The 25,840-nt window shown below is 39.0% G+C and overlaps 4 protein-coding genes across 19 annotated transcripts in view; 1 reads left to right on the top strand and 3 right to left on the bottom strand.

The window, feature by feature from the left end:
• Positions 1 to 96: 96 nt before the first annotated feature.
• LOC132697717 (centriolar coiled-coil protein of 110 kDa) lies at positions 97 to 6,666 on the top strand. 2 transcript variants are annotated; one of them, XM_060663306.1, is made up of 5 exons: positions 97 to 424; positions 477 to 1,622; positions 1,929 to 2,114; positions 2,792 to 3,067; positions 6,647 to 6,666. In XM_060663306.1, exons 1-4 carry the CDS (start codon positions 362 to 364, stop codon positions 3,026 to 3,028), a joined length of 1,632 nt encoding a protein of 543 aa, XP_060519289.1. In that variant the 5' UTR covers positions 97 to 361; the 3' UTR covers positions 3,029 to 3,067; positions 6,647 to 6,666. The 2 variants fall into 2 exon arrangements, with proteins under 2 accessions (XP_060519289.1, XP_060519288.1); XM_060663305.1 differs by lacking the exon at positions 6,647 to 6,666 and having other exon boundaries at positions 2,792 to 3,335.
• LOC132697716 (brefeldin A-inhibited guanine nucleotide-exchange protein 1) lies at positions 3,477 to 16,067 on the bottom strand. 2 transcript variants are annotated; one of them, XM_060663304.1, is made up of 8 exons: positions 15,959 to 16,067; positions 15,205 to 15,420; positions 13,726 to 14,515; positions 11,695 to 12,577; positions 11,115 to 11,410; positions 6,715 to 9,216; positions 3,998 to 4,310; positions 3,477 to 3,941 (listed from the first exon to the last, which is right to left on the bottom strand). In XM_060663304.1, exons 2-8 carry the CDS (start codon positions 15,326 to 15,328, stop codon positions 3,810 to 3,812), a joined length of 5,040 nt encoding a protein of 1,679 aa, XP_060519287.1. In that variant the 5' UTR covers positions 15,329 to 15,420; positions 15,959 to 16,067; the 3' UTR covers positions 3,477 to 3,809. The 2 variants fall into 2 exon arrangements, with proteins under 2 accessions (XP_060519287.1, XP_060519286.1); XM_060663303.1 differs by lacking the exon at positions 15,959 to 16,067 and adding an exon at positions 15,528 to 15,602.
• On the bottom strand, positions 15,967 to 16,940 carry LOC132697719 (ubiquitin-conjugating enzyme E2 W). The gene is made up of 4 exons (XM_060663307.1): positions 16,734 to 16,940; positions 16,560 to 16,651; positions 16,160 to 16,494; positions 15,967 to 16,107 (listed from the first exon to the last, which is right to left on the bottom strand). The coding sequence occupies exons 1-4, from the start codon at positions 16,755 to 16,757 to the stop codon at positions 16,094 to 16,096; spliced, it is 465 nt and encodes a 154-aa protein (XP_060519290.1). The 5' UTR covers positions 16,758 to 16,940; the 3' UTR covers positions 15,967 to 16,093.
• Positions 16,941 to 17,223: 283 nt separating this feature from the next.
• LOC132698481 (glucose transporter type 1) overlaps positions 17,224 to 25,840 on the bottom strand; it is a 45,835-nt gene continuing 37,218 nt past the window's right edge. For 11 of the 14 annotated variants that reach the window (XM_060664564.1, XM_060664575.1, XM_060664566.1 and 8 more), the window contains 3 exons: positions 24,326 to 24,423; positions 24,114 to 24,194; positions 17,224 to 23,096 (listed from right to left, as the gene is read on the bottom strand). In XM_060664564.1, coding sequence (XP_060520547.1) covers positions 22,999 to 23,096; positions 24,114 to 24,194; positions 24,326 to 24,423 — 277 coding nt within the window. In that variant the 3' untranslated portion in view covers positions 17,224 to 22,998. Of the gene's footprint in view, positions 23,097 to 24,113; positions 24,195 to 24,325; positions 24,424 to 24,509; positions 24,869 to 25,840 lie in introns of those variants that run through there. The other 3 variants (XM_060664570.1, XM_060664571.1, XM_060664572.1) reach the window with 1 other exon arrangement.

The raw sequence follows: 25,840 nt of genomic DNA, 5'->3' as shown, positions 1-25,840 counted from the left end.
AGTTGCGAAAGAGTAACATCCATTTTCGATCTATGCGTTTCTTTTTCACGAGTGGTTAGACTGAAACCTAATCACAGAAAAGACAAATGACAAGTTCTTCATCTATTCTGTGACCTAATAATAAATTAAACAAAGGACGCAGGATATGCCATATTTTGTTGTTTGCAAATTTTAGGTTTCACGTGTTACGGTAATTAATAATTATGTAAAGTTACATCGTGTTAGGTACTCTTTTATTTTTTGTTGATCCTTGTTGAAAAAAGCCGGTGCAAAGTGACGAAACGTCATCTCTCAACTAGTGGCATGAATATAAACAAACTTTTTGTCTATAACAGATTTTTACTTTAACGAATTAATTATAATGATTAAGCATCCGTACGTGTCTTGTATAAAGCTAAATGGAAAGCCAATATTACCACCGCTTGTAAGTATTATTATTATTATGGAAGCGGGAACGAACCAACCTCTTTTGTCAGATCACTTCAGAAAGGCGAAAGGAAATCAACATGCACAAACAGCAAGCCATCAAACTGGAGCAACGTTTAAAAAACTGCAGGGCTTTACGCAAACACTTGAATGATCTCCTTACAACTCGATGTTTAATAGAGAGTCCTAATTTAGACGGTAGTTTTGGAGATAGCCACATTGAGGCACTCGAAATTCCAAATTTCGATAAGGGAGCTAAAAAGCTCGTCCATTTAAACAAAGATATTGTCGAAGTGACCGAATATGTTGGTGATACCGTGAAAGTGATTGTTGACAGATCCGAATTGAAAAGTAACTGTGATAATTGTGAGAATCCTGAAACCAGTTTAGTAAGTAATGTAATGTGTAAAAATGAGTCAAAAGTTGAACCAGAACTGCTTAATAAACCACGTCTTATCAGAAGCAATTCTTATACTTTAGAGGCTCCTAGCCCATTGCTTCTAGCTCATTTGCGCAAAATTTCGGACTGTAGCCAAGGTTCTACGGACCGCCTTAGAAGCTCGTCTGAAAGTGGTGGCTACAGCAGTATAAATACTGTCTATCAAAATGACAACAGCAAACTGGAGGAAATTAAATCTCCCACAATAGAAGTATTTCAAACTGATATATCAGTTCAGCAAATTATGGTTAACACAAATAAACCTGAAGAGGCTAATACGACCAAGGAACAAAAGCGAGCAACATTCTTTATGAAAGATCCGTTTGACGTTCTTGATGCCGACTGTGAGTTTATGAAGGTACTAAAAGAAATACCAGAAAATTATGCAGATCAAATTATGGAGTTAGTCCGAAAACAACAATCAGAACAACAACAACGACTTGATCGATATGACTGTAATTATTCTCCTGACGAATCAAATATGTCACCTCTGTCAGCTACCGAGAAAACAAAACCAAGAAGTAGGATAAGACGCAGCAGCACTTTTTCAATGTCACCTAGTCAGTCGATTCACTACAGTCTTAGCGAGTCTGACACTTTAACTGCCCCAAATACTCCGCCCCTAAAACTGATTGACTTGGAAAATAGATGTGAAGTGTTAAATACATCTTCACCGAGCAGAAAATCCACTTGGAAAGATAATTTGAAACATCTTGAGATCAGCAGAGAACTATTTCCCGCGACTCAAAACCGAGAGGTAAGGCCCAGAACAATGCAAAACCCAATAGAACATCTTGTATTTCCAAAATGACATTTTTTTCCTTTGGTGGTTTAAGACTCCTGCAAAGTCCTTTGCATCTAAACAGAGCTCCAACCTTTATTTTTCTTAAATACTCTCTACTCCATGTCGACTGATAATATATCACAGCACTCCTATTATTTTGGTTAGTCCTTGCCAGGGAATAGAAATAGGAAAGGAATTAATTAATTTAAAATAAATCATGAATGGGTTCCAATATATAGGTATATATTTGGACAAAATGTTTTGCATGTCAAATTTCAGGCATGGGCCGCCAGTATAATTGGGGCCCACGTCAAGGGTTACCTGACGCGGAGGTTGCTTCGCACCGAAAGGGTTCAAAAGCTAATTGAAACAATAAGAGATGTGCTGATGTGTGCCTTAGAATTGCATCGGTCTGACCATATCGACGCGAAAGACGTCGAATTACACAGAAGGTTGATACAACAGGTACATTTAAGATTAGTTATTTATATCCTTTAACTTGAATACGACTTAAATTATATATGGTGTAACCGCCCTTCCAACGAATATTTTTAGGGTATAAATAGAGCTAGGCGACATCTACAATTATGTTGTCTATATTTATCGGTTGCTGTATTACCAAACGTGTCTAAATCGTTCTAGTTGATACCCAAATTTAGAAGAACAATTTCGGCAACCTAACTCAAACCTCAAAAATGTTTGATAAAAAAAAGAGCTTTTTGCTTGCAAGTGTTCTAAGATAAATACGGAGAGACGAGTATTTAGAATTAATAACTTACTATACAATGGAATGATTTACCGGAGAACCACTTTAATAAAATGGATAATTTCACTTTTCTTAATGTGCATACTATCTGCGACCTACATATACATATTAACTTGCAATCTTGTTAGCTTTTTATATATGCCTTTTATTAACATCGATGGTAGCGTTGTCTGTGTTTTTACTTTGAAGTTTTACAAACTAATACTTGTACGACTCAAATTCTGTTGTATGCAGTAATTTTCTACAAATTCTTCGGTTTTTTCAAATCCTTAATAAAAGCGGAGGACTAAAAATTGAATTAATGACTAGTTTCATTGATGGGTTGGGCAGAGAATCGAGCTATGTCAAAACGATTCAGATTAATGATTACTTTTAGATTTCCGCTGCATGTTACGCCTTCCACGACATATTTTTCGATCTCTCTATACGTGATCAGATGCAGATAATCGCCAACGACAGGCAGCGTAAAATCGATAGGCTAAAAAGAACTTTGTCCGCCAAGAGACCTTCGTCAGCTAAAAGTACTACACGTTCATTGGGTTCACAAGGCTCGATCGATCTGCCTGCGTCGAAACACACCATTTCGATGTCGCAAAGCGCTACTAAAGTATAGAGTCCAATAAGGCTACAAATCAGGTGCTATTTCTCTTGGGTGAGTTTTGAAATCAGTTAGAGATGGTTAAGAATATTTTCGATGCAAAGCATTTTAAAAAACATTGTCGCACTACTTTTGGCTGTACTCCGACTGAATTTTTTTACCTTAAAAAATTTATAAATAAAATTATTTACGAAATTTGAAATAAAACGACTCGCGTGTAATATTACTAAGCAACTGTATATTTATTTTTTTTGTAAAACATTTTGATATTAGAATAAAACAATAACAAACCTAAAACGACAAAATAAATTACCAATATATTTTTTTTTTTTGTTATTTATACATCGCCATCGATCCTTTCAAACAATAAATGTACAGGGGGCTATGAAGGCACAACTTATTCTTATTATCACCTAACGCGGAATGATCTTTCTTTCACACTCTCCCTCTCGCTCTGAGAACATACCTTTATTTACAGGGAATTTCGACTAAAAAATTCAACGTATTAAAATTTGCGTGCTATGTAGAATATAAATAGCTAATATTTAAACAAAATTTGTTAAACACGGTATAGGTACGCAGCATCCTTGCTTATCGATGTCGCCACTTACATCTTCTGGCAAATTCAACCTTTTACTTTCTAGAAGGAACTAATCCCTAAACGATTTAGTATATCCAATTTCGCAGCTATCTTCAGCCGAGTCGACTCCACATGTTGTATCTCGAAACAAATTATTTTCTTTGCTCATCTCCATCCCTACTGCCATTCAAAACTGATCGACCACCCACCAATCGGCTAGGTGGTTATGTGAAACACCGGTCCTATCCTGAGAAAAACCCTGCGCAGGATGGACCTCAACTCTGCCTTGAGATCTAAGCACACGATGTCGCAGAAGTGGAGGTAATACTTTGACACGTGCACCGCAAACTAAAATCAAAGCGATGACGTCGCCATAATATCGAATTTCGTTCACGACGCCGTACCCTGCTGTCGGGCATCTTAAGCAATTTGGTTAGGACCAGCAGCAGCAACGACGTCCAGGCCTCGCGGTGCGCCTCGCTGCGTAGTCGCAGAAAGTAGTCGAACGCCTCCTGGCACACTCCGATCAAGACGTTTTCGACGGCGCCCCAGTGTTCACGCCGTCCCTCGTCGCAATACACTTTAAACAGGATGCGCAGCAGACAAGCCAAGCTTTGGGTCTCCTGTTTAAGGAGGTTGGGTTTCACCGAGCCGCGGTATCCCGCTTTCCATAGCAGGTGTCGCTGCTCGTGATCCAAATTGAACGACTTGGCCAGCCTGTAAGTCCATAAGAAAAAGCGCGTTTGATCGTAATGGCGGACGCATCTGGTATCGACGGAAGGAAAGGGAAATGTTTTACATCCCGATAAGAGAGAGTTTAAAAAAAAACGAGTATCTTTTGTACTGTTGGGAGTATAACGCTAATGAATTTTATACTCATTAATTAAGCCTTATTAAAAGAGTAGACTATTTTTTGGTGTTTCCGTTTCACATTGTGTACCAAACCTATTTGATGTCTTTCTCGCCGCAAAATCAACTGACACGACAATCATAGATAGACCACAACTGATATAACGCGCTCTCCACTAATCAAACATCAAAAAATAATTTAAACAAAGCTGCTAAAGACACTGTTGGGAACTTGACATTGTATCTATATGTATATGTGTATCTTTCATCACAGGTTCAAGTTCAGTTCAATACAGTAACCAGCATAATCCGTACTTTAGCTGTGCTTCCTTCATTGCCATGTAAATACCCTAAAATTGGTCTGCTCGAAATTCTTTTCCACGAATTGCGCTTGCATACATGCAAACAAGGCCGATCGCCCCACTTGTTCACACACGAATTTAAAGTTTTTTCGAGAGTTAGAGTTTAGGTACTAGTGAAAATTGCATTTCAAATGATTTCGCGGTGAAGCAGTAAAGGAATAATTTAGTGACATCATAAACTATAAAATGCGAAGTGATTTACTTACCACACCTATGAGGCTGCAACGGTTAACCCCAGTATATTTTCGGGACCAAATTTCAATAGTTGTTACTTGCGAGAAAGTATTCGCGCTCCTCATTAAACTCGAGATCTCGGTAAGAGTAGCTCCAACGGGATCGCCATCGGTACAGAACGAATCAGCGTCAAAAAAAAATTTTTTGTTTGTTGTTCGGTTTCCGTTCTCTATTTTTGACTTTTACGTCGATAACTTACGAACGGTTTGATAGAGATGATTCAAATTTTGCTCCTTTTAAACCGTCCGCGAGTTGTAAAAATGGCGGCAATCGTATATCGGCGGCCATTTTTTTTTCAACTTTCGGCTCTTTTTTTGAACATCGCTATGAAACACGTTAAGTGTCCGAAATTCGAAGCTATCGACTTATGGGGGGTCAGGAAGTATTTTTTCAAAATTTAAAAACCGCGTTTGCATGGATCTAAAAAAAAATCATTTTTCGAAAGCGGTTGACGAGATCGAAAAAAATCGTGTATCAAAAGATACGCCAGGCCCAATGCTACAAACTTTTATTTCTGAAATTTTTTAAAAATGTACAGGATGTGGCCAGTATTAGCAAAAAACTGAGAGGTTCCTCTTTTAATTAAAATTTACCATAACTAGAAGAGAGCGATTCAGAAGTCAATTTGTTTTAAGGTTTTTACCTATGGTACAAGGTGTTCGCGATATACCGTGTAATATTAAAAAATGTTGTAGGTGCCCTAAATTTGCAGCTGTGGACTTCAGATTCCGCAGAGAAATAGAAGTCCCACATTTAAACCATTAATGTGGGCGTTACTTTGGTTTTTAGAAAAAAAATATTTTCTATTAACCCGATCAGCAAAATTCTTTAAACAGACGCGGAGGATCCAGTAATATAACTTTTATTTCAAGCATTTTTTCGATTATATACGGGGTTTTTCAATTATGGTCAAAAATCTAAAAGACAAAGAAAAATCCCCTTTCCAGTTTAAATTATTAGCCGTAACTCCAAATTCGTAAAAAATGTGGCTAAATAGTTTAAACAGTACACTGTTCGAGATATTTGACAAAAACCAAATAAAAATCAGCATTTTTTGCCCTCAATCTTCACGTGATGACGTCATCGACTATTATGACATACTGCATGGTTTCAGAAAACAAGTATTTTCTCGAAAACCATTTACTCTATTGGAAAAATTCATATACCAGGAAACGTGGGAGATTCAGGGCTTTAACCTCTATTTCGAACGTTGTTTGAATTATATAAAGGGTGTGTCGTTTATGGGCAAAAAAAATGTAAGATCCTCGAAACTGCCGTTTTTGTGAGTAAATTTGATTTGAACAGTATCGTAAACTGTGTCGAGAGAGTTTCAGTTTTCGTCTATAATACAGGGTGCGCGAGATATTTAAAAAATATATACGTTTAAATCGCAATTGCCAGTACAAATTTTAATATTTACCATAAGTTCCCGTAACTTTGAAGTTTCATAGTGGTTCGCAGGAGTACGATAGAAAAACAATGCGTCCCTCTAGGACAAAAAAACCCAAAGCGGCTTATTTTTGAAATAAAAACCTGGTCCGCGCTACGCGCTACGATGTTGTCCCGCCCACCGACGTTTTTTCGAAAGCAGTCTTGTTTATTTTGAAGTGCGACAGTAACCGGTCCATTACCGATGTCAGATCAACGCAACCCATCTTATTCGCACGTCCGCTCACCTGTGAGATTGCAGCAAACATTCCGTCAGCAGCAGCAAGTGCGGCGAACTGAGCAACCTGTACATGCCCTGCTCCTCGCGTTGAAATTCTGTCAGGTTGCCGTTTCCCGTCATGTCGGCCGCGGCCAGCGCCAACGTTTCCGCGTCCTCTTTCCGCGACGTCGCCGGGTAAAAAACTATATTATCGATCGTCTGAATCAGTTCCAGCTGAACGACGCTCTTGATCTCGAGACTCGCGAACAGGGCGGCGTCTGCGTTCACCTGCGCGCTATCACCGCTCGGCCTCTTCAAGATCCCTTTCAGTTTCGTGTTCACGTCGCCGTTGTTCTCGATCACCGCCGTCGTCTTCATCGATTCGGGCTTCCACGTGAGCAGCGCCGCCGGAAACGTCGAATTGAATATGTCCACCATGCACTGACACGTTTTCTCCCACGTCGCTTCTGTAAACTTGTGCCCGTTTGAATTCACCAGGTTCTCTAGACAGTTGGTACCCGATTTCGCGAGCTGCTCGTTGTCCTGCTGCACGCACCAGTGCAGCTGCGCGTACAACTCTTCGAGCAGCAACGGTCCGAGCACGTCAAAGTACTGCGTGAACACGTCGATGATCGCGTACAACGCGTGGTTGCACGTCGTCGTCATCCATTCGGCCTTCTCCGCGTGCTTTTCGGGCAGCTTCATATTGTCGAAGATACGGAACAGGACCTTGAACAGATCCTTCCACCAGTGCGGCCGATAGGTGTCGCCGTACGTCTTGATAATTTCGAACAACACGGTCAACGCCCTGGTCCTCACGTCGAGCTTGCACCGATTGACGACGCAGGTGAGCGAGAACAGCAAAGGGAACCAGCCCCTTACCCACACCCGGTCTTCTTCCGTGATCGCGACGTCCGTCTCCATGCCGCCGTGCTCGACGAACAAGTTCGGGGCGGTGCTGACGCTGTGCGCGCACGACCTAATCAACCTGATCGCTTCCATAGAGGTGTCGGGAAAACGGGCGTTGCACGCGAACTCCGACAAACACCTCACGGCGTCTTGGAACGAGTCGATCATCGCCGGAAACTGCCGATCGTACAGTTCGGTGATGATTTTCCCGGTGGTCTGAAACGCCAGCTCGACTATCGCCTCCTCCTGATCGCCCGCGGCCAAATGGAAGACCGAAAATATATTCTTCCAGCCCGACTTGACGTTGCTAGCTTGCGAGTTGACCATTTGCGCGACGCACCGCACGACCATGTCCCGTATCGTCGGCGACACGTTTTTCTTCATTATGTGCTCGAACGGTCGCAGGAAATCCTTCTGGAAGCGGAAATTCGAGAACTCGCCCTTCTCGATGAACTTCATGGAGAGCTGGCGCAGACTGTCGACCGCGAAGAAGGACACCTCCTCGTTCCTGCTGCACCCGACCGCGTTAAAATGTTCGCCGAGCACTTGCCAAATGCGCGACCACTGCAGCCTGATCCTGCCCATGTTGTAGTACGAGATTTCGACGATCTTCTGCAGGGAGAACATGCGCGGGTGGCCGGGATGCGCCAATTCATCTGACGAAATCTGACACAGCGCTTTGACGAAGTCGACGATGGCGTCGCCGTCCAAGCGGACGGACCCGGTGAAAATACGATCGACCGCGACGACAACGCTCTGCGAATTGGTCTGGATGATCTGTTCTTTGTTACTGGGATCGGGCGGTTTGTGTCCGGGACCGGAGAGAAATTCCGGTCGCACACCCGTACCGATCAGCTGTGCCAGTTCCAGTTGCGAAATGCACTTGAGTATATCCAGCCACGAGGTGCCCAAGTAGTTGCCGTCGGTGTGCGCGACGGTGATCAGCGTTTTGATCGTTTCGATATTTTTGGACTTCATGTCCATGATGGGCGAATTGGCGGTCAACAAGGTGAACCTCGCCAACGCCTGGACATACGCGTCCCGTTCGAGCGTCATGTGGAATATGCAAGCGATCCTGATCGCGCATCTGATCCCTTCCAGGCAAAGGGTCGCGACTTCCGGGTCGTCGCAGTCCTGCAAACCGACGCTGAACGCGGCCAAGAACGACGTCCACGCCATCTTGAACATCGGCCTCACGTGTTCGAGATGCTTCGCGGTGGTGAACGGCGCCTGGACGTGCGACACCGACTCCATCAGGTTTTTCGCCGCGGTCGACATCGCTTCCATTTCCATATTGAACAGCGTCTTCCTGCGTTTCTCGTTGTTGATTTGCTGCTGTTTGCCCGGCTTGTTCACCGTGTTCTTCATTTTAATCTCGTGGCCGGCGATCTCGTCGTAAATCTGGGACAGGTACTCTTCGGGCACCTCCTTGCACTCGGTGTTGCCGCGATTCAATCGAATGTACTGCTCTTTGGTCATTTTGTTTTTCACCTGGGGCGAATGGAGGTCCGTGGTCAGCATTATTATGGAGAACGCCAAGACGTACGCGCTGTCCGCGCTCGAGAATAACGCGTTGTTCGGGTTGCACTCACAGTAACGGCTCGCAAATTTCTCCATCAGTCTGGAAAATAAAATATGTGGCGTAAAAAACAGACAGCAGAAGTGATATCCCTTCCTTGTGGTTGCAAAAACCAACTACAAGAGCAAAAAAGTGGTCCTCGGTAGCTTTTAATTAAAATGCTCCGTTTTTAGTGGTGTGAAGTGTTTCCCTGTGTGAAAATTTGCTGTTACCAAAGCCAATTGCAAGCGATCTAGACACAAGTTTTAGAAGTTACGCCTCAAATAGTTAACCTAATAAGTAAGTAATTCTTTTTAAAACCTACATCGAGTGCCTATTGATGATGGTTTTTACTGAGGCACAAAAACTTGAGTTAAAAAACATCGCTAAGGATGTGGCAAATGAGGTATTAAACGAATTTATCTCAAACTAAGATTTTTTTGCCGAAAAAATTCTTGATAAAATGCAACAATGAGCAGATCAGCTGAAGGAAGATAATATTACTTCAGAAAGAAAATAGTGAGTTACAAAGGAGGTTGGACAACTTGGAACAACTTGAGAAACTGAAACAGCTTATTAGAATTTTTGGATTGACGGAACAAAGATGAAGATACGCAAAAGTCAGTGAGAGAATTATTTGCTAACAAAATGGACATAGGAAACGTTTCTATGGCAACCTGTTTTCGTGTCTGCAGAGTTCAAGATAAAAAATACCCAAGACCAATTGTAGCTTCATTTGAGACGATCAAAGAGCGGAACAATATTTACTTCAGTAAAAATGATTTAAAAAGGGGCTAAAGTGTTTTTGTTGGAAGACTTTACGAAATCTAGGCATGAGTTACTTTCACTTGCTAAGGAAAAGTTTGGCAACAATATGGTCTGGACGAGTCAAAAAATTTAGTTACCGGATGCGGAAATGATTTCTACCAAGCATTTTTTTTAGTATGATTATATTTTTTTTATATTTTTTTAAATATAAGATCATTAACGCCTTACTTTGCAAGTATCAACCCGTATATTCCAAGTTCAAAAATATCTTAGAACTTTTTAAAACTAGACGGTCCGACTTTTCTTGTGTTAATATTGTGTGAGGAGGTGACTTTTATATCAGTTTAATGGTTGCTACTTATTACTCTGATAGTTACGGTGATTGCATTGAACTTACAAGTATTTTCTGCCACATATTAATAACAAAACTTCTGCTCTTATTGACCATATTCTAATTCCAAATATTCTAGAAAAGTTTTATGTGTGGTACATTTCATTTTGGATCAGATATCTCGCATTATGCTTTGATATATACGAGTAGTATTTTTAATAAACCTGTCTCTAAGCCAAAACAAAAAGTTAAAGTAAGCAATCTGAAAAATGTAGATAAGGAGTTACTTGACCTCTAACACTGTCTTAAAAATTTCAACTTATCTGAAAATTTTCCACATTCACTATTGCAAAAGCTGTCACAGATAATAGAATATTTACGCAACAAACGCACATTTTTGTCACGAGTTTCATTTGGAACGAGGGGAGCGATTGCTTAATAAACAAGTGACTGAAGAAATTTATCAACTCAGTTTAGGAAGTAAAAAAAATATTAAAAAAGGGGAGGTGAACTCTCCTTTGGAGAGAAGTGTGTAATCTTATTAAGAACAACCACTATACCTCAACGATGGTAAACCTTGTAGCAACAAAAACCTAGAATACAGAAGGAAACACTCAGACATATATTTGGCAGAAATCGTTCACGTCTAAATCCCATAAAGTTGTTAAACAGTTATGCCAGGTGTGTAGAATGTTTACTATGCAAAAAGAGTAACAAAAAAAAACCATATCGAGAGCGGTATTCTGAGAAGACATTGCTAAAAACTGAAGAAAGGAAAAAGCGCAACTCTAGCTAGGGGCAAGCCTCTAAGGTGTATATAGAAAATTATTTAACTTGGACAATAAACAAGAGTACCTCTCACCTGTCGATTTTCTGTGCTTCCCCCGGCAGCCTAAAGCCATCGAGGAACGTTCTCAAGGCGGCCACAAAATCCATGTTGACAAAGTCCAATTGGTCAACATACGTGTACATGATTTCCTTGCTGAAGTCGTCGTTGTCGCCCAAAAAGTCACCGATGTTGGTTTTATCTAGGCGCTCGTCGGCATGTAGGAATTTGGCCACCTCTTCCACGGTTCCGCCCAGCAACCCGTGGTCCTGGAGGTAGGTCAGGCCCTTTTTGGGTTTGCGGTTAAACATGTCGATACCCGTTTCCCAAACCTGCGGAGTGCAACCCAAGTGTTGTCTTCTCTAATCAAAGCCTTCAGAATTTTTATATATGCAATTTGTTATAAATAAAAAGAAGAAAAATATTACACAGTGTTGTTGTTACGTTACTTTGCGCAAGTAAAGAGGTTGCCTTAAAAAAATGTTAACTAAAGGATTCAAGAGGAAAGAATAACAGAACACCTAATCCGGTTACTTCAAGGGACGAGCGCGACATATCAATAATTAATATTTCCTAAGGAGACTATTTGCTACATTAACACACATATCAAACTAACCTCCTTTTGTTGCTTAAGAACTTCCAATTGTTCGGGCGAATCAAGAACCTCCTTATTCCCGCTATCGCTCGAGTTAAGACTATTGGTGCTTCCTCCGTGACTCTTCAATGAAACACTGTCCTTCTCTTTAAGTTCCTGTTCGCCCACAGTGCTCTGCAGATTCGGGTTGACATACAAATCCTTGCTCCACTCCACCATGCACTTCAAAATAGACACCAAACACTCCAACCCTTTAAGCCTCATGGTTTTTTCCTGGTTGGGCGACACGCCCATCTCCTGCGAGTGCTTACGTTGCGCTACCTTGAACAAATCACTAACCAGACGTTCGAAGAGGTTTGCCGCGGTCAAATCGCAGTCGTAATTAACGTAAATGTCGACGACAGACTGGGCGTCGCCGCATATCTTGGTCAAAGCCTGCATCACCATCCATTTGTGTTCGAACGAAGAGTTGGAAGTCTCCAAAATATTGAGAAATATCTCTTTGAAGAATACCTCGACCTGCATCTTCAGGTGAAGTTTGAAATTTGTCAGCAGCGCTAAGAATATCGCCAGAGACAACTCAAACACTTTCGGTATCGAGCTGACGCCATTTTTAGACAGCGCGACACAGAGGTACTGCTTGATTGCCGTGATGAACATGTCGTTCGAACGAAACACGGGACCCGCGTTCTGAAGTATCGAAAGCAGTAACTGAAGGGAGAGGATTTTGGAACGCAACTCGTGCCACTTGGGATCTGGAGTGCCTTCGGGAAGAGGTTTCATTGACAGTTTGCATAAGGCGCGGAACACTAGGAAAGCATCCTTCTGGAGGACGTGGGTGAATTTTGCTGTCACAGCCGTGTCGTTTTCGCTGTGAGCGTCCATACTTTCTTGCGACGGTACCCTACAATAAAAATACTACTGGCCAGCTGTCTCGATATTACGATTTTGATTAAGAAATTGGGTAATTGCGAGTCGACGTCTCCGTTTATGACGGCATTCAGGACGTTTATCCATACTAATCTTGACAAAAAAATTACTGCATGTCGTTAAGTACTGTGTCCTAGTAAGGGCAACGTTTTTGCGAGTTACTGAAATTACCATCGGGGGATATAATTTAAATCTAAATTTAGATGTTTCTGTTTCATTTTCTTTGCTCTATCACTGAAGGGAAAGCAGTAGTGGGGAGCGTTTGAACATTTTCAAAATAAATTTCGATAACTCCTAAAAGGTTTACCCGAGATGCATCATCAACCAGTGAGGCGAATGCGTTGAGATTTCTTGACATAATTGATGATTGATTATATCTGTTGGTGCGTTTCATTTAGTAAAACAGCAGCCTTGGGCCGTGGAAGCTCTATCAATAAGGGAGGAACGCCGTAAAACAATCAATAGATTGTATAACTATTTGTCAAGGTCTTATTTTCGTAATCAATACAAAAATCTTTGACAATTATACCTCGTTCCTTTTTTATGTTACTTGCTTTTGTTTTTTTTTTGTTTTTCATTATCTGCATAAATACCCCTGTGCTGTACAAAATAAAAAGAATGATGATTGTCATTATTCTTATAATTATTTTATTATGTGCTTTCGTCGTCATTCTTTTGCAAACTGTTGAACTATTCGGTAATAAAACCTTGAAAAAACAACGCAAAGTAGTCCTGATGGAAATCGTCATAAGTTACCAAATTTGGCTCACTTTGAAGATCCCTCAAAGAAGTTTTCAGAATGCTGAAGCACAATTATTTTTTACATTTAGAAAATATTACTTGTAGAATATTATTTTTATTTCTAACTAAATGCTATCACAGATGCAAAATAAAAATGGAGTTTCCTATTATTGCTCAAATCTCCTTTGGATCTTATACCATAATAGCTAACTATGTTCTATGCTATAAGTGTAAATACATATTAAAGGTATTGTTTTTAAAAACTGATAGCTAGAATATTGTTTTTAAAAACTAATAGCTAGATCAAAAGAAACAATCATGTGGCGTGAAAACTGCAGTCACTTTAAAGTGATCAATACATCAGTAATGCATGCTGCCTACCTCGTGATAGAAGACAGACTTTTAGTTTCGGGGTCTTCAATGGAATTCAAAGACCCTGACATACTAAGCCTCGCCTCCACATCGGCCATGACTCCGTCGAGAATGGCGTCCAAAATATCATCAACCCCACATTCATTTTCAGTTCCTACTGCTTTTTGTTTTGTTTCCTCGTCTGAATAGTTAACCTCTCCGTCAGTAGGAATTGTGATAACTTTGACATCATTAGGTGTAGAAGCAGTATGCAATTCCAAATTAATTTCAGCCTCCAATGCTTGGTTCTCCATACGAGTGAATATGACATTAAGCATTTGGGTCAAGGTTGCTCGAGCTGTGGTTTGGTTAATCAAATTTTTACTAGCCAAAAAAATATTGTAGCATGTCCGAACGGCGAGCAGTATAGTACCTTCATGCACCTCCACATGCTGGCTTGTCACCACAGTGAGAAGTGCTTTGATTATCTGCAACTGCACACCTTCGTCGGTTTGGGTACCCGTAAAACAGGCGCAAATAGTCTCCACAATTCTGTCAATCAGTAACTTGCCCGGTGTGGTAGAGTCGACAATGTTAGCTGTCAAGTGTCCATAAGCTATGAGCTTCTGCAAACAGTCAAGGGCAGTTGTTACAATTCTGGCAGATTTGCTTTGGCACGCTAATTCAAATGGTAGAAAGTATTTTTCGGTTGTCAAAGAATTGGCATCGCCGCTTTTTGGTAAAGGCAAAGCGTCTGATATTTTTTCTTTTTCATCCTCACTAGAGATAGTTTGGAGCTGAGTTTCCTTTCGGAGCTCCTCTGGAACAAAAAAATTTTGTAAATGGATCAGAGAAAAAGGGGATTAATAATGATTGCATAAGCTTAAATGCAAAAAAATACCAAAATGACCTTGTCTGTAACAGAACTGTTTAATTAAGAATCTGCTACACACAAGGGATTTGATAAAATGTTCAATTTTATCTAATAATTTGTGACAAATGGCACCACTAAAAGAGTAAGTAACTGGAATTTTAAGAAGTTAATAATTGAAATACCATCTAAAACATTACACTTGGATAAGTTACATTCAAAAATGTGGAAAAAACACCTCACCATTACTAACAAACCAACTATTTCTTCTTAAATTTGCAAATATTTTCTTCATTATCTTGGAGAAAAACACATTGCAAACTTTATTTTACAACTACTTTGTAAATTTTTTAGATCTGCGTAATCCATACAGGATTCCAAAAAATTGATAAGATAAATGCTACCAAAAAAGACAATAGAAAATTAATCCCATTCTGCAGAGTTTTAGTTTAATTAATGCCCATAAAAATTACTAATATTGCAGTCATATTTTAATGCAAAAATTATACTGAACTAGGAAAAATTAAGTTGTGATCAATGAAAAAATACAGGTTTGTAGTGCTTTTGGAGCACATTCCGAAGATTATCAGTAACTATTGTTAACAAATTCAGAAAATTAAATAAAGCAAGTTACCCACCCAAGGCAGCTTCACATGCCCTTTTGAGCTGAGAGTGATTAGATCGCTTAATTTCCTTGTCGTTTAAAATTTTCTCCAAAGCCCTTAAAATGAACATCTCCTTCGTTTTCGTATTCGATTGCATCTTTCGGTTATGCACCTTAACCAGACGAATTTTTCGAATTGGATTTCATTTTTGTGACGTGTAGATTTTGCAACAGTCGGCAATCGCAATTTCTACAATGAATAAGCGCCTTTAGGTGCGGGGAGCCGTTTAGGGTGCTGGATTGTAGTGTTCACGAGTAAAATGCAGTTAATTTAAATTTGTCTTTAGAAAATCCTACATTTAAACATCAAAAGTATATTACTGCCATCATCGAATTATTGACATTTGACATCATTTTGACGCGACGTATCTGAAATCTGTCATCTGTTACACAGACTATTAAAAACATGTAAATTGATATGAAATCTGTCTCTTCCTACCATTTCTAGTAAAACACCGCAAGGATTAATCGGCCAATATGATCAAAACACAAGGTAATAATTGTGGAAAGGCAAGGAATGAAGGATAATGAGTGACGTTCCACTTAAAGACTATTATTTATAAGCAATTTACATAGTGGTAAAAAGGAAGACCACAGAAGTCAGTCCGGTAATCAGGTTTAACAATATGAACTCAAAAATAATAATTCAAATCAAATTCTATTCCCAAGGAGATGGTGGATTGGAAATAAAATCCCGTAATTAAAAAGTAAACATTTTTCTTACTTACTAGGAAGCTACAGACATCATTATAACTGATTTAATTATCCAATCCAATATAATATTAATTTTATAAAATATAATAACATAAAGAACTAAGAGCAAAAATAAATGAAAGTACTTTAAATTTTGATCTCCGAATGAACTAGACTGAATCATCTGCAAAAAACAAAGTTACTTTTTACACTTGGTAGGCCCAATACTGTCTTACCATGATACCACCATTTGGTTTTCTTTGGATTTTTATTACAAGTTTTAACATAAAAGGCATTATCTGGCGGCCTTTGCTTCTCTTTGCAGCTACTGAGCATAGATATAATTGAAAGGCATACTGACTGAACACTAAGCGCAGGGGACCAATCGTCAGTCAAAATTGATAGGCATATGTGGCCGTTACTGTACACATGAGGGTGCACGGGAATGTTGTTACCCACAAAAATAACTTCAGGCGAATCAAATGGGTACTTGTAACTGAACTTAAATTGCAACTGGAAACTCTCGCCCTCATATAAAGTACCTGTGGCTCCCTCCATACGAATAATCCATCTAATACCAAAGTAAATATGGCAATTTTGTATTATAAATCAACGACACATTCTTGTTGTACTCACTGCAACAAATTTTGTCCAGCTTGATCAGCATCTACCGAAACCCCCGGCGGTGGATCTTTTATAAGAGACATTAACTCTTTTTGCAAACGTCTCTAAAACATCGATTTATTGCGAAAAAATATCAAGTTTTTGTGTCTAAAATGCAAGCAGAAAAAACAAGTAAACAATCCTTACCTCTGATGGCGACATTTCTGTCATAACTATTTTATTTTCTCTCTTTTGAAATCATAATATCTAGGTATATATTCGCCGAAACTGTTCTAAAAGCCGTTCGACTTCATGTCGGCGTACAACAAAGGCTTCGAACGTGAGATTTCAAGGCAAATAGCCCTGAAATTCGTTTTGGCGAAACCCTTGTCAAAAAGTGACGTTTGCGTTTGTATTTTTGGTTACATATGACAAGAAACGACATAGCGTGAAGGCATTAAATGTTTGACAGTGTTCCGATGTTGCCGGTTCTATTTGTTGGCAAATATTTGGTTGGTTAAGGTTAATTTCTGATATGCTCATATTGTACGTACTCTAGCCTCTCAACTCAACGAGCGAAATAACAAAAATTAATAGAATTAAACAAATATTCGTCGGCAACCGTTTTTGTATCTGAATTTAATTTTCAGGTACACACGCACGTAATGGGTTAAATAATGTCAATTCGCATAGAGATAGAATTTTATTGCATTCAGGAAACTTTACATGTTTCGTAATTTTTCATAGTCATTAATTAACATAGTTCTAAACCTAACTAATCAATAAAACTTTCAAACAGGTTCTTACATCTCGAGTCGCTCGTGTTTTCATCACTTTTACCAAATAAAAAGTACCTACACCAGTCCTGTTGGCGCTTTAGAAAACCCTATATTAGAATTAAAAAAAACGCGGAAATTTAAACGAAAAATTGAAAGCCGGTAGAAGTTAAGAATTGACTGTCACTATATATTCGTTTATGCAATTGTGGTGACGCAATAATCAGAGTGCAAACAGGACCTTAAACATAAGAAATTATTGACCATTTGACGCAAAATACATGCCAAATTTTCATTTGCTAGAGAGGAACGTAACCCCGTACTCTCAATAATTTTGAATAACCCGAAACAATATATCTACAGAGAATGTCACATAAATTTTTATCCCAAAATTATAAACATACATATTCGCGATTCATAATATTTTTACACAAATAAACGATTTTCGAACGAAATCAACTTAGAATTATTTAGTACGCTTACTTTGTAGTTTAAATTATTTAACAATATGTACATTTAGAATAATCATTTTTGCTCCGTTTGCTTTGAAGTTCGCCCTGTTTAGTACGTGGCGCCATCTTTAGGCCCATTATTACTATAATCGTACAGTTCGCAAAATTACAGCTATAATCTTTACTGTCTACGACATATCTAATTGACTATAAAGTTTTTGCTGATACATACTATTATCGATTTGTGACGCCTAATTATAAGAAGTCCAAACAAAAAAAAACAACTTAGTACTTATTATTAACGCCCTTCGAGCCGATAATAATGGTTCTAGGTATTTGAGTGCACGGGGATTTCAACATGAGGATAATAAAAGTGCTTCAATTGTGAAAACGTGTCATACATATATGGTATACAACTAAAATTCGATGGGGTTATTCCTTTATGTGGTTAGTTTTCCACTAATATTGAACTACGAATTTTATTATTTATTTCGAAGTCTAAAACACAAAATAACGTATTACGCTATATATCTTACACGTGTGCCGACCGTAGCGAATCTAGGGTGAAATTACATAACGGAACGTTAAAACAATCCGAGAAACGAACACTAACGATAACTTTTTCTATGAAACGCCACACCAACAGGGCCCAACCTCAATTGGTGCTAGTAGTTTCTCATTTAATTTATTCGATACTGTTTAGTTTTCTTTAGTAATTGTCGTAAACATATAATATGTATACCGCTCTACTGCTCCTATGTTGATTCACTTACGGTTAAGTTTTTTTTTTTTTAAACACAGTATTAATAATTCATGTCGTAACTTAACAATAAAGATTTAATTATAAAAACAGTCAATCATAAGGCATATTTATCGGATCACATACAATCACACCGTAAATAATTTCGAATCCCTCTCACAGAAGCTTCAAGTTTTGCTCGTTGGCGACCGCCACAGACCATTGTATTTTTCATCGTTGAGTACGTCAGTAAACCAACTATTTATTGTCGCTGAAGCGCAAGCAGAAAAGTGTTTGACGAATCTGGTTGAACAGAAAACGGTTTCAATGGCGCCATTTGTTAGCACGTTGGTGTAAAATTAAACGTCTTGGTGCGTCAGAAAGCCTTTTTTAATTTGAAGATTTGTTTATTATGCATATGCTTTTTTGGTGCACCGACGCGGACAAATATGCAAAAGGGGATAAATATGCCTCTAAACACTTTGTCAACGGAAACTACATAACGAACGAAACTTGAAAATCGTCATTATAAGCAACATATTGTGTTATTTACATTTTGTATCATTACAAAATACGTGGGAGTAATAATAACCGTTAACTATACTTAGGTTAACTTTATATAGAGACATCACCCAAAATACTTTGAGCTTTCATTACCTAATCGAAACAAATAGTTGTACCCATTACATTTTAGAATAATCGTGGATCCGCGGGCGTTTGCGAAAATGCCATGCACATCAGTAGATAATTATTATTAGTAAATATATAGCTTATATGTACAGCCATATTTTTAAAGCCAACCGACATCGTTTTTCATATTTGGAATTAATATAGGGTGACCAAATGTCTTATATAAAGTAGAACTCTAGAAACTATACAACTTTTTTTAGGAAATAGTGTTGGACAACAACTCCTGTTGCAAAACTTGGTTTGCTTGAACACAACTTCTGTCCATAGCACAACAAAAATCTAAAACGAAACGTAAATATGTATGTAATTAAAGACGGTATTATTCCCATTTGTAATGACGTCATTTTTGTTTATCTTTTTTAATATAATCCAAATAGCGGTGAAAAAAATGAATGTCGAAATGTTATTCATTTTTTATATACATTTATTGAAGTTTATGTGAAATATCCATGACAATTTTTCAAAGAGTTTTGAATAACGCCGAGAGAAGGATAACAAGACGTATAATGAGATGAGATAGAATTTTAAATGTATTACTAACTTTAAAAATGAAATTAATATTCTCAAGGTAACATGATATTTTTGCCCAACATACGTTTTTCCCAACCAGCATGACATTACAAATGGGTATAATTACGACTATAATATATGGTTGTTAATTTTATACCACAAAGATTGGATAAACTGAAACCATAAATCCAATAAAGGTCTAAGCATAAAACGCGCAATGATAAAGTTTTGTAGGTTTTTTTACTGCTATTGGCAAAGTTTTGGTTACTTTTCCTTCTAATGGCCACGACTGCTAAATATCTTGCAAATATACAAACACTATAATCCAAAATTCCTGAAGGATACCTTCGTAATGAAAGAGACTGGCCTAATCCATATCATCATCGGAATATGTTAACATATACAGTGAAATCAATTTCAAAGCATTTCGCAATTCAATTAACCAATATACTAATCAATATTTTAACCGAACTAACCAAAATTAACTTTAATGGAACCGGGCAGGAACAAACGTACGCCATATGCAATGTTTCCCTAAACTCGAAGTTTTGCTTACAGCTTACAACCAGGTTTTAAAATTTCGATGAAATAATGATAACGATCACAACACAACAGGTTAAATTATCAGGCTTCTTTTTGATATTCTCCAGAAGTGAGAACGCGTTAAACTAAAACCATAACATAAAACTTGAAATAGAAATTAAAATCAATATTGTAATTTTAACTTATGGTAAATAAGACGACGTAGCCAGTTTTTGAGCTTGAATTTACAAAGAACACGCACCGTATACTTCTAGAAGGAGTACATTTGGTCACCCTAATTAATTAAGAGATTAAATGCGAACTACCGGTTATTAAAAGACCCTTTCCGACGATAAACCGTTCTTTGCGGACTTATAAATGTCAATCAGGTAAGTGCTTCAATTTAATTGGAAAGTTTATTTTAACAGTGGGATCTTTATAAAAATTCTTAGACAGCAAAAATAATGCATCAAAGTTAATTGTTCCCGTGGTGGTTTTAGTTTAGTTTGGAGTCGTAAAGAACAACCAAGATTATAACCTCAAATATTTACCGGTAGTTTACGTCTAACTGTCCAAAAATACCCTAATTTTCCAGACCCCTGTTGTGATCATCACAAGGAAAAAAGAAATAATTTGGAATAGTTATAAACGGACGACCTTAATTTATGCCGGAAAAAAGCGTAGAAGCTTTGAAGACGGAATACAAGTGTGTTATCCAACGCATGGCAGTGAATTTTTAACAATGATATTGTCGCTTTCTCGTTATAGGCAACTTCGCAAATCCCAATCCGATTTTTTTTCGCATGTTATTTACATACCTCCGTCCTCAGTGTATATAATAATAAATACAATAAGTCGAATAGCGATTTTTCATAAAAACTGAAAAAAACACTACCTAAACGAGTCCATATTAATTAAAGATGTCTCGCGGGGTAACTTCCATGTTTCACTTACGACGGGCCTGGCAGAACTACATCAAAACGTCCGAAAACAAAACCACACGTCATTTGATTTTAAACATGGACGCGTCAAATTTTAAGGATCCGCGATTCTTTGCTCAATTCCTACACCAGGCGAATTCGTGATCGTGCGTGATTTAAAATATATCAAAATTGAGCGTTTTAAAAATTAACAATCATAATCGTTATACCTAGTATCTAACAAAATCCGTTTAACAGTCCGTGTTTGGCTTCTGAATCAAAGCGAACATTTGTTACGAGTGTTCGTTCGAAGAAACGTTCTTCCAAAGGTTTTTTTTAATTACTAAATACATATATTTATACGGAATCTTCGCGCATGTCTGTCCGCATGGTAAATCGGGTTGGCAGTGTCATTTTTAGAATATAAACCACGGCATACGAACAGACATGGTCCAAGGCCAGTTTAATTTACGAACGAAACTTTAGACACCGTTCTGTCCAAAGCTTAGATACGAAAAGAAAAATAATGCCCATGGAACATTTGTGAGTTGGTTCGTGGTAATTTTATACGTGAAAAAAAGGAAGCAACGAACAAATATTATATTTTGCGTTTATCTTTTCAAATGTCCATAGTTCGTAAATTAAACGGACTGAAGGGCAAGCTGGATTAGCGAAACGAATTAATAAATTTTCGGGTATACATGCACCGTAGATCCACGCATACAGAGAGGCTGCTAGGAAACACCCTAGATTCGATTAGAAAATTTGAAAGCTTACCAAACAATCAGCTCTCTATCCAAAAATGTGGACGATCATTCATATGTATATTTTAATACCAGTTTAAAAAGTTATGGAAATGTAAATTTTATTTTTTATGTTGCAATTTGCCAACATAATTTTTATTTTCAAGTATTGTATACAAATTGTCAGCAACTTTGTGTAGAATTTCCGGTAAAACTGGTTATCAAATTGTATATACGGACTAGAGTTTATTCCTTCCCAACAGGAAATTAAAGACCAAATAAAAATGAATTGCTGCCTTGTAAACGAAAATAAATATGTACTTGTCAGTCTATTAGGTACCTAACCTAAGATAACATATACAATACGCAAGATAACTTGATAGTGACATTGCAAAACTAGAGGCGCGTAAAACTTGCGACTTTTCTTAAAAAAGTATTTTCTTTTAGATTTACTGTTTATAATGACACGCGTTCAAACACAAGTTAGTGTGGTAGAACAACGAAAAGACGTAGCGTAAGTATAGGTAGCTGAGTGCTTCGTAAACGGTAACATAGTGAGATGGGAAATACTGAATCTTATTGGGTCTTCCGCCTCTCATTTAAGAAAAAACCAAAATAGCTACTACGGCGACAGTTTCGGGTGCATGCATGCAAGAGCTTATAGGAATAAAAAAAGTAAGCGAACCGTAATAAATACGTCCGGAATACGAGCGGACGATGCAGTTTATTGATAATCCGTCGTTTTTAGGCATACTTCGGGCCACTTTTGTTTAATTAGCGTCTTAACGTGTGTAAAGTCAGTGCGTTAACTCTTCAAACGGTAACTACGGCACTAGTGGCGTATTAACATCGTATTTTTTTATAAAGTAAACTGAGCATATTAAGGCCATACGAAACCTCGGGTCGAAAGGTCTATCTAAACGCACTCGGACCGAAGGGTGCGGCCACGCCGCGTATCCCGTTATCAGTGTCTCTGCGGTCTTTTAAAACTGTGACGGAGATAGGTGGCGCACGCCTTGCTCCGTTCCAAGATGATCTCCACTAGGTGGTCTTCGATGGCTAACAGGGGTGTCGGAAGGGGTAACAAGCTGAACGAGGCGATGTTGAGACTTTCCCATTGTCAAACGGCGCTGTTCGGGAACCGTGGCGGTGGCAGGGGCGGCGGGGGCTGCGACGACGTCGTCGTGTCCCCCGCGCGGGAAGACCGCTCCGAACCCGCTGCAAAATTTTGAAAAAAAAAAAACGTTAAGTTTTGAAGCGGCGCAATATGGAAATACTCGAAAAGCTGCGGAAGCGTCTCGATAAAAGCCTTTGCCTACGGAAATGTGGAATATACTAGGCGACCACGGAAGTTGTTAAGCCCCTCGCCCTCGTACTATTTGTAATGCAAATGTTGAGAAAACACTCGCAGATGACCACCGCGCATGGTTTTGTGACCTGGATCCAGCTTTGCTTATCTACTAATTGCCGTATATCGCTTGATTTATGTTATATCGAAGACGGTGAGACGGATGGTTACTTTTCGGGAACTTCTTGTCAAAACATCAACGTCAAAATGAGATTATGATATCCTCGTATAACGCAAGAAACTTCTTTCGCGTGGTTCGAGTGACTCACTGCTTACATTTTATTATTCCTACTATATGTCGACATTATTTGTTTTCAAAATCTCGGCCTAGGAGTCTGGTTTGTAGAATTACCTTAGGGATCAGGGATTGTTCTTCACAAAGCAGCCATGTTGGTTTATTTTTCGCAATAGAATTTATTTAAATTTTTTATTACGGAATCTAAGGAAGAGACGGCAGGGCGGGGGACTAATAACATCCGTGATTTAACATCACTTATCAAATGTAATACTTTCTCCTCCCGCAGTCGTTAGCAAAATGGATTAAAATTACACATACTGTGCAAAGCGGTCCCTTTAATCAAAGGTGAGGTTGAACCGGAGTACTTAATTTGTGAGCCAATTACGCAAGCGTTGGTTTGCGAACTGCGAGTATGATGAAACTATATACATGTTTCCTTACACCATTTAACAACAAAATAAATTATTTTTTAGGAAAAGCTATTTTATCATTCTTTTTACCGCACTTGATCAATGCGACCACAGTTTTAAACAATTTTGCAAACGATTGTGGAAAACAGACATTTTTCGGTTAATTTATTCGCGGTGTTGCCGTTTTGGGTGCTGTTTTTACAACGGTGCATGTTGGTGCTTTTTTGTCTTTGATATACCTGATATTGAGCCGTAATAAGACGAGTGTCTTCTGGGATTGTATGTTGTTTTATGTGTGCGTCTCTCAAACGGATTATAAACTGTATTAAAACAATATTTGTCAGTGGGGTTGCTGGCATTTGCATGAGACAAAAGGCCGGACGAGTAAAGAAGAAGAACTTCTTTATCCTACGGCGTCAGTTTTGCGTGTATACTTCAAGCGGATACTTACATGATTCCTGCTGGGTTTTTTCCTCGGTCACGACAAGTCCCGACTGTTCCGTAACGGGCAGGTGTTGCTCAAGGGCGTTCACGCAATTTAACATACTCCTGAAACACACAGTTTACTCGCTATTTGGGCGACGTGTTTTTTTTTCATCATGCAACGAAATCGGGAAAATAAAACAAAACGAAAATAAACTAAAAATATTTATTTAAAATTCACGGTTAACGGTATGGTACAGACCAGTTCGCGCATATTTTCGGTCACAGAACAGAAATTAGAGAAAACAGACAAAAATAGGCAAGAAAATACGAACAATAAAACTTGGTATATCGTCGAATAAATGCAGTTGAACGTTTAAAAAATACAACGGCACTCTTTCCTAGACGAATAAATCATCACACGTCGTCTCTTAATCGAAAAGAATCTGGTTGACGTAACGATCAGAGGTATGCGTGTTTTTACAAGCGAACGGAATATTACAAATTGGTGGTCGATGAGTCTGGCGTGCCGCGATTGCTCGACTTTGTGGTCTCCGAATTCGTGGTTGCGCTGCGAACAAAAAAATGCAAAACAAAAAACGTGACGCAAAGCAAAATAATATTTTAAAAAGCTCGATAATATCTATAGCGATCAGTGCGATTCTCATGTTTAGACGCCGTTGAACAGCTTTCGAACAGAGCTGGCGTAGTAAGCGTTTTTTGAATGGTGGTCACCCTGTACGGGGTATTCCATTTTAGGTAGTTCTGGCGGGGTATCTCGCTTATCTTTAAAGATAGAAACATGCGGTTTTCGCTATAGCGTTTTGTGAAATGAAAGATGGTGCGGACGGAATTTCAGTCGATTTGATAACTTACTTATCGATAAGCTAATGTGTCAAAAAGTTATCGCGTAAACCACATTTTCCTATTTTCAAATACGAATTATGTCGGGACGCCCTGTATATTTGGATGCGGGTGTTTCGCGGCGACCCTAGTAAAAAAATTGGTCGCAACGTAAGTTTCCACCCACCATCAGGGTTGCGAGTCCTTGGGCCAGGTCCAGCTGAGAGAGTTGAGGGGCGCCGTCGTCATTTGCTGCTCTTGCCCGCGTCCCGACACCGACGCCGCCCTCTCGTCCGGAGCGCCGACCGCGCCCCTGCGGCACACACACGCGAATACACGCGCGTCGCCCATGAGCGTCAATTTTATTTTTATGTAATTTTTTTTTGTTTACTGATGATGGCTGGCCCGAAGACTGTCCTGGAGCAACGGTCAGCGATGGTCTACACGGGCGACATCTTGCGATCGAAGCGAAACGCGTGGCAGATCGCGTTGCCTTTTCCGTTACATGTAGAGGACGTAATACGCAATTTTACCGAATCGCGAAAAAAATGGGGAATTTTTTTTTCGGTTGTCAAAATCGAATCGCGGTTAGGACGTATCGCCAAGATGGCCGCCCCGTGTAAAGCATGCATTTGCTACACCGGATACAAAACAACCGAGTCTCGCGCTGCCTGGATCGCGGGAACGTAAAGTGGACCCG

This window comes from Cylas formicarius, unplaced genomic scaffold (assembly GCF_029955315.1).
Source record: "Cylas formicarius isolate icCylForm1 unplaced genomic scaffold, icCylForm1.1 PGA_scaffold_2__14_contigs__length_35257938, whole genome shotgun sequence".
In the NCBI taxonomy this organism is placed as follows: Eukaryota; Metazoa; Arthropoda; class Insecta; order Coleoptera; family Brentidae; genus Cylas; species Cylas formicarius.
Note: the sequence above shows the minus strand (reverse complement) of the source record. Positions and strands in the feature narration are given on the sequence as shown.

Bases quoted from the DNA above. Each gene is read 5' to 3' on its own strand.
- LOC132697717 (XM_060663306.1), top strand. From the start codon at position 362: ATGATTAAGCATCCGTACGTGTCTTGTATAAAGCTAAATGGAAAGCCA. The intron at 425-476 runs GTAAGTATTATT...CTCTTTTGTCAG, and splicing joins AGCCAATATTACCACCGCTT to ATCACTTCAGAAAGGCGAAA. The intron at 1,623-1,928 runs GTAAGGCCCAGA...GTCAAATTTCAG, and splicing joins CCGCGACTCAAAACCGAGAG to GCATGGGCCGCCAGTATAAT.
- LOC132697716 (XM_060663304.1), bottom strand. From the start codon at position 15,328: ATGCAATCGAATACGAAAACGAAGGAGATGTTCATTTTAAGGGCTTTG. The intron at 12,578-13,725 runs GTAGGCAGCATG...TTTTTATTGTAG, and splicing joins AGTCTGTCTTCTATCACGAG to GGTACCGTCGCAAGAAAGTA. The intron at 3,942-3,997 runs GTACGGCGTCGT...CTTTGATTTTAG, and splicing joins TTAAGATGCCCGACAGCAGG to TTTGCGGTGCACGTGTCAAA.
- LOC132697719 (XM_060663307.1), bottom strand. From the start codon at position 16,757: ATGACAGAAATGTCGCCATCAGAG. The intron at 16,652-16,733 runs GTAAGGATTGTT...TCGATGTTTTAG, and splicing joins CAGAAATGTCGCCATCAGAG to AGACGTTTGCAAAAAGAGTT. The intron at 16,495-16,559 runs GTGAGTACAACA...CTTTGGTATTAG, and splicing joins GCTGGACAAAATTTGTTGCA to ATGGATTATTCGTATGGAGG.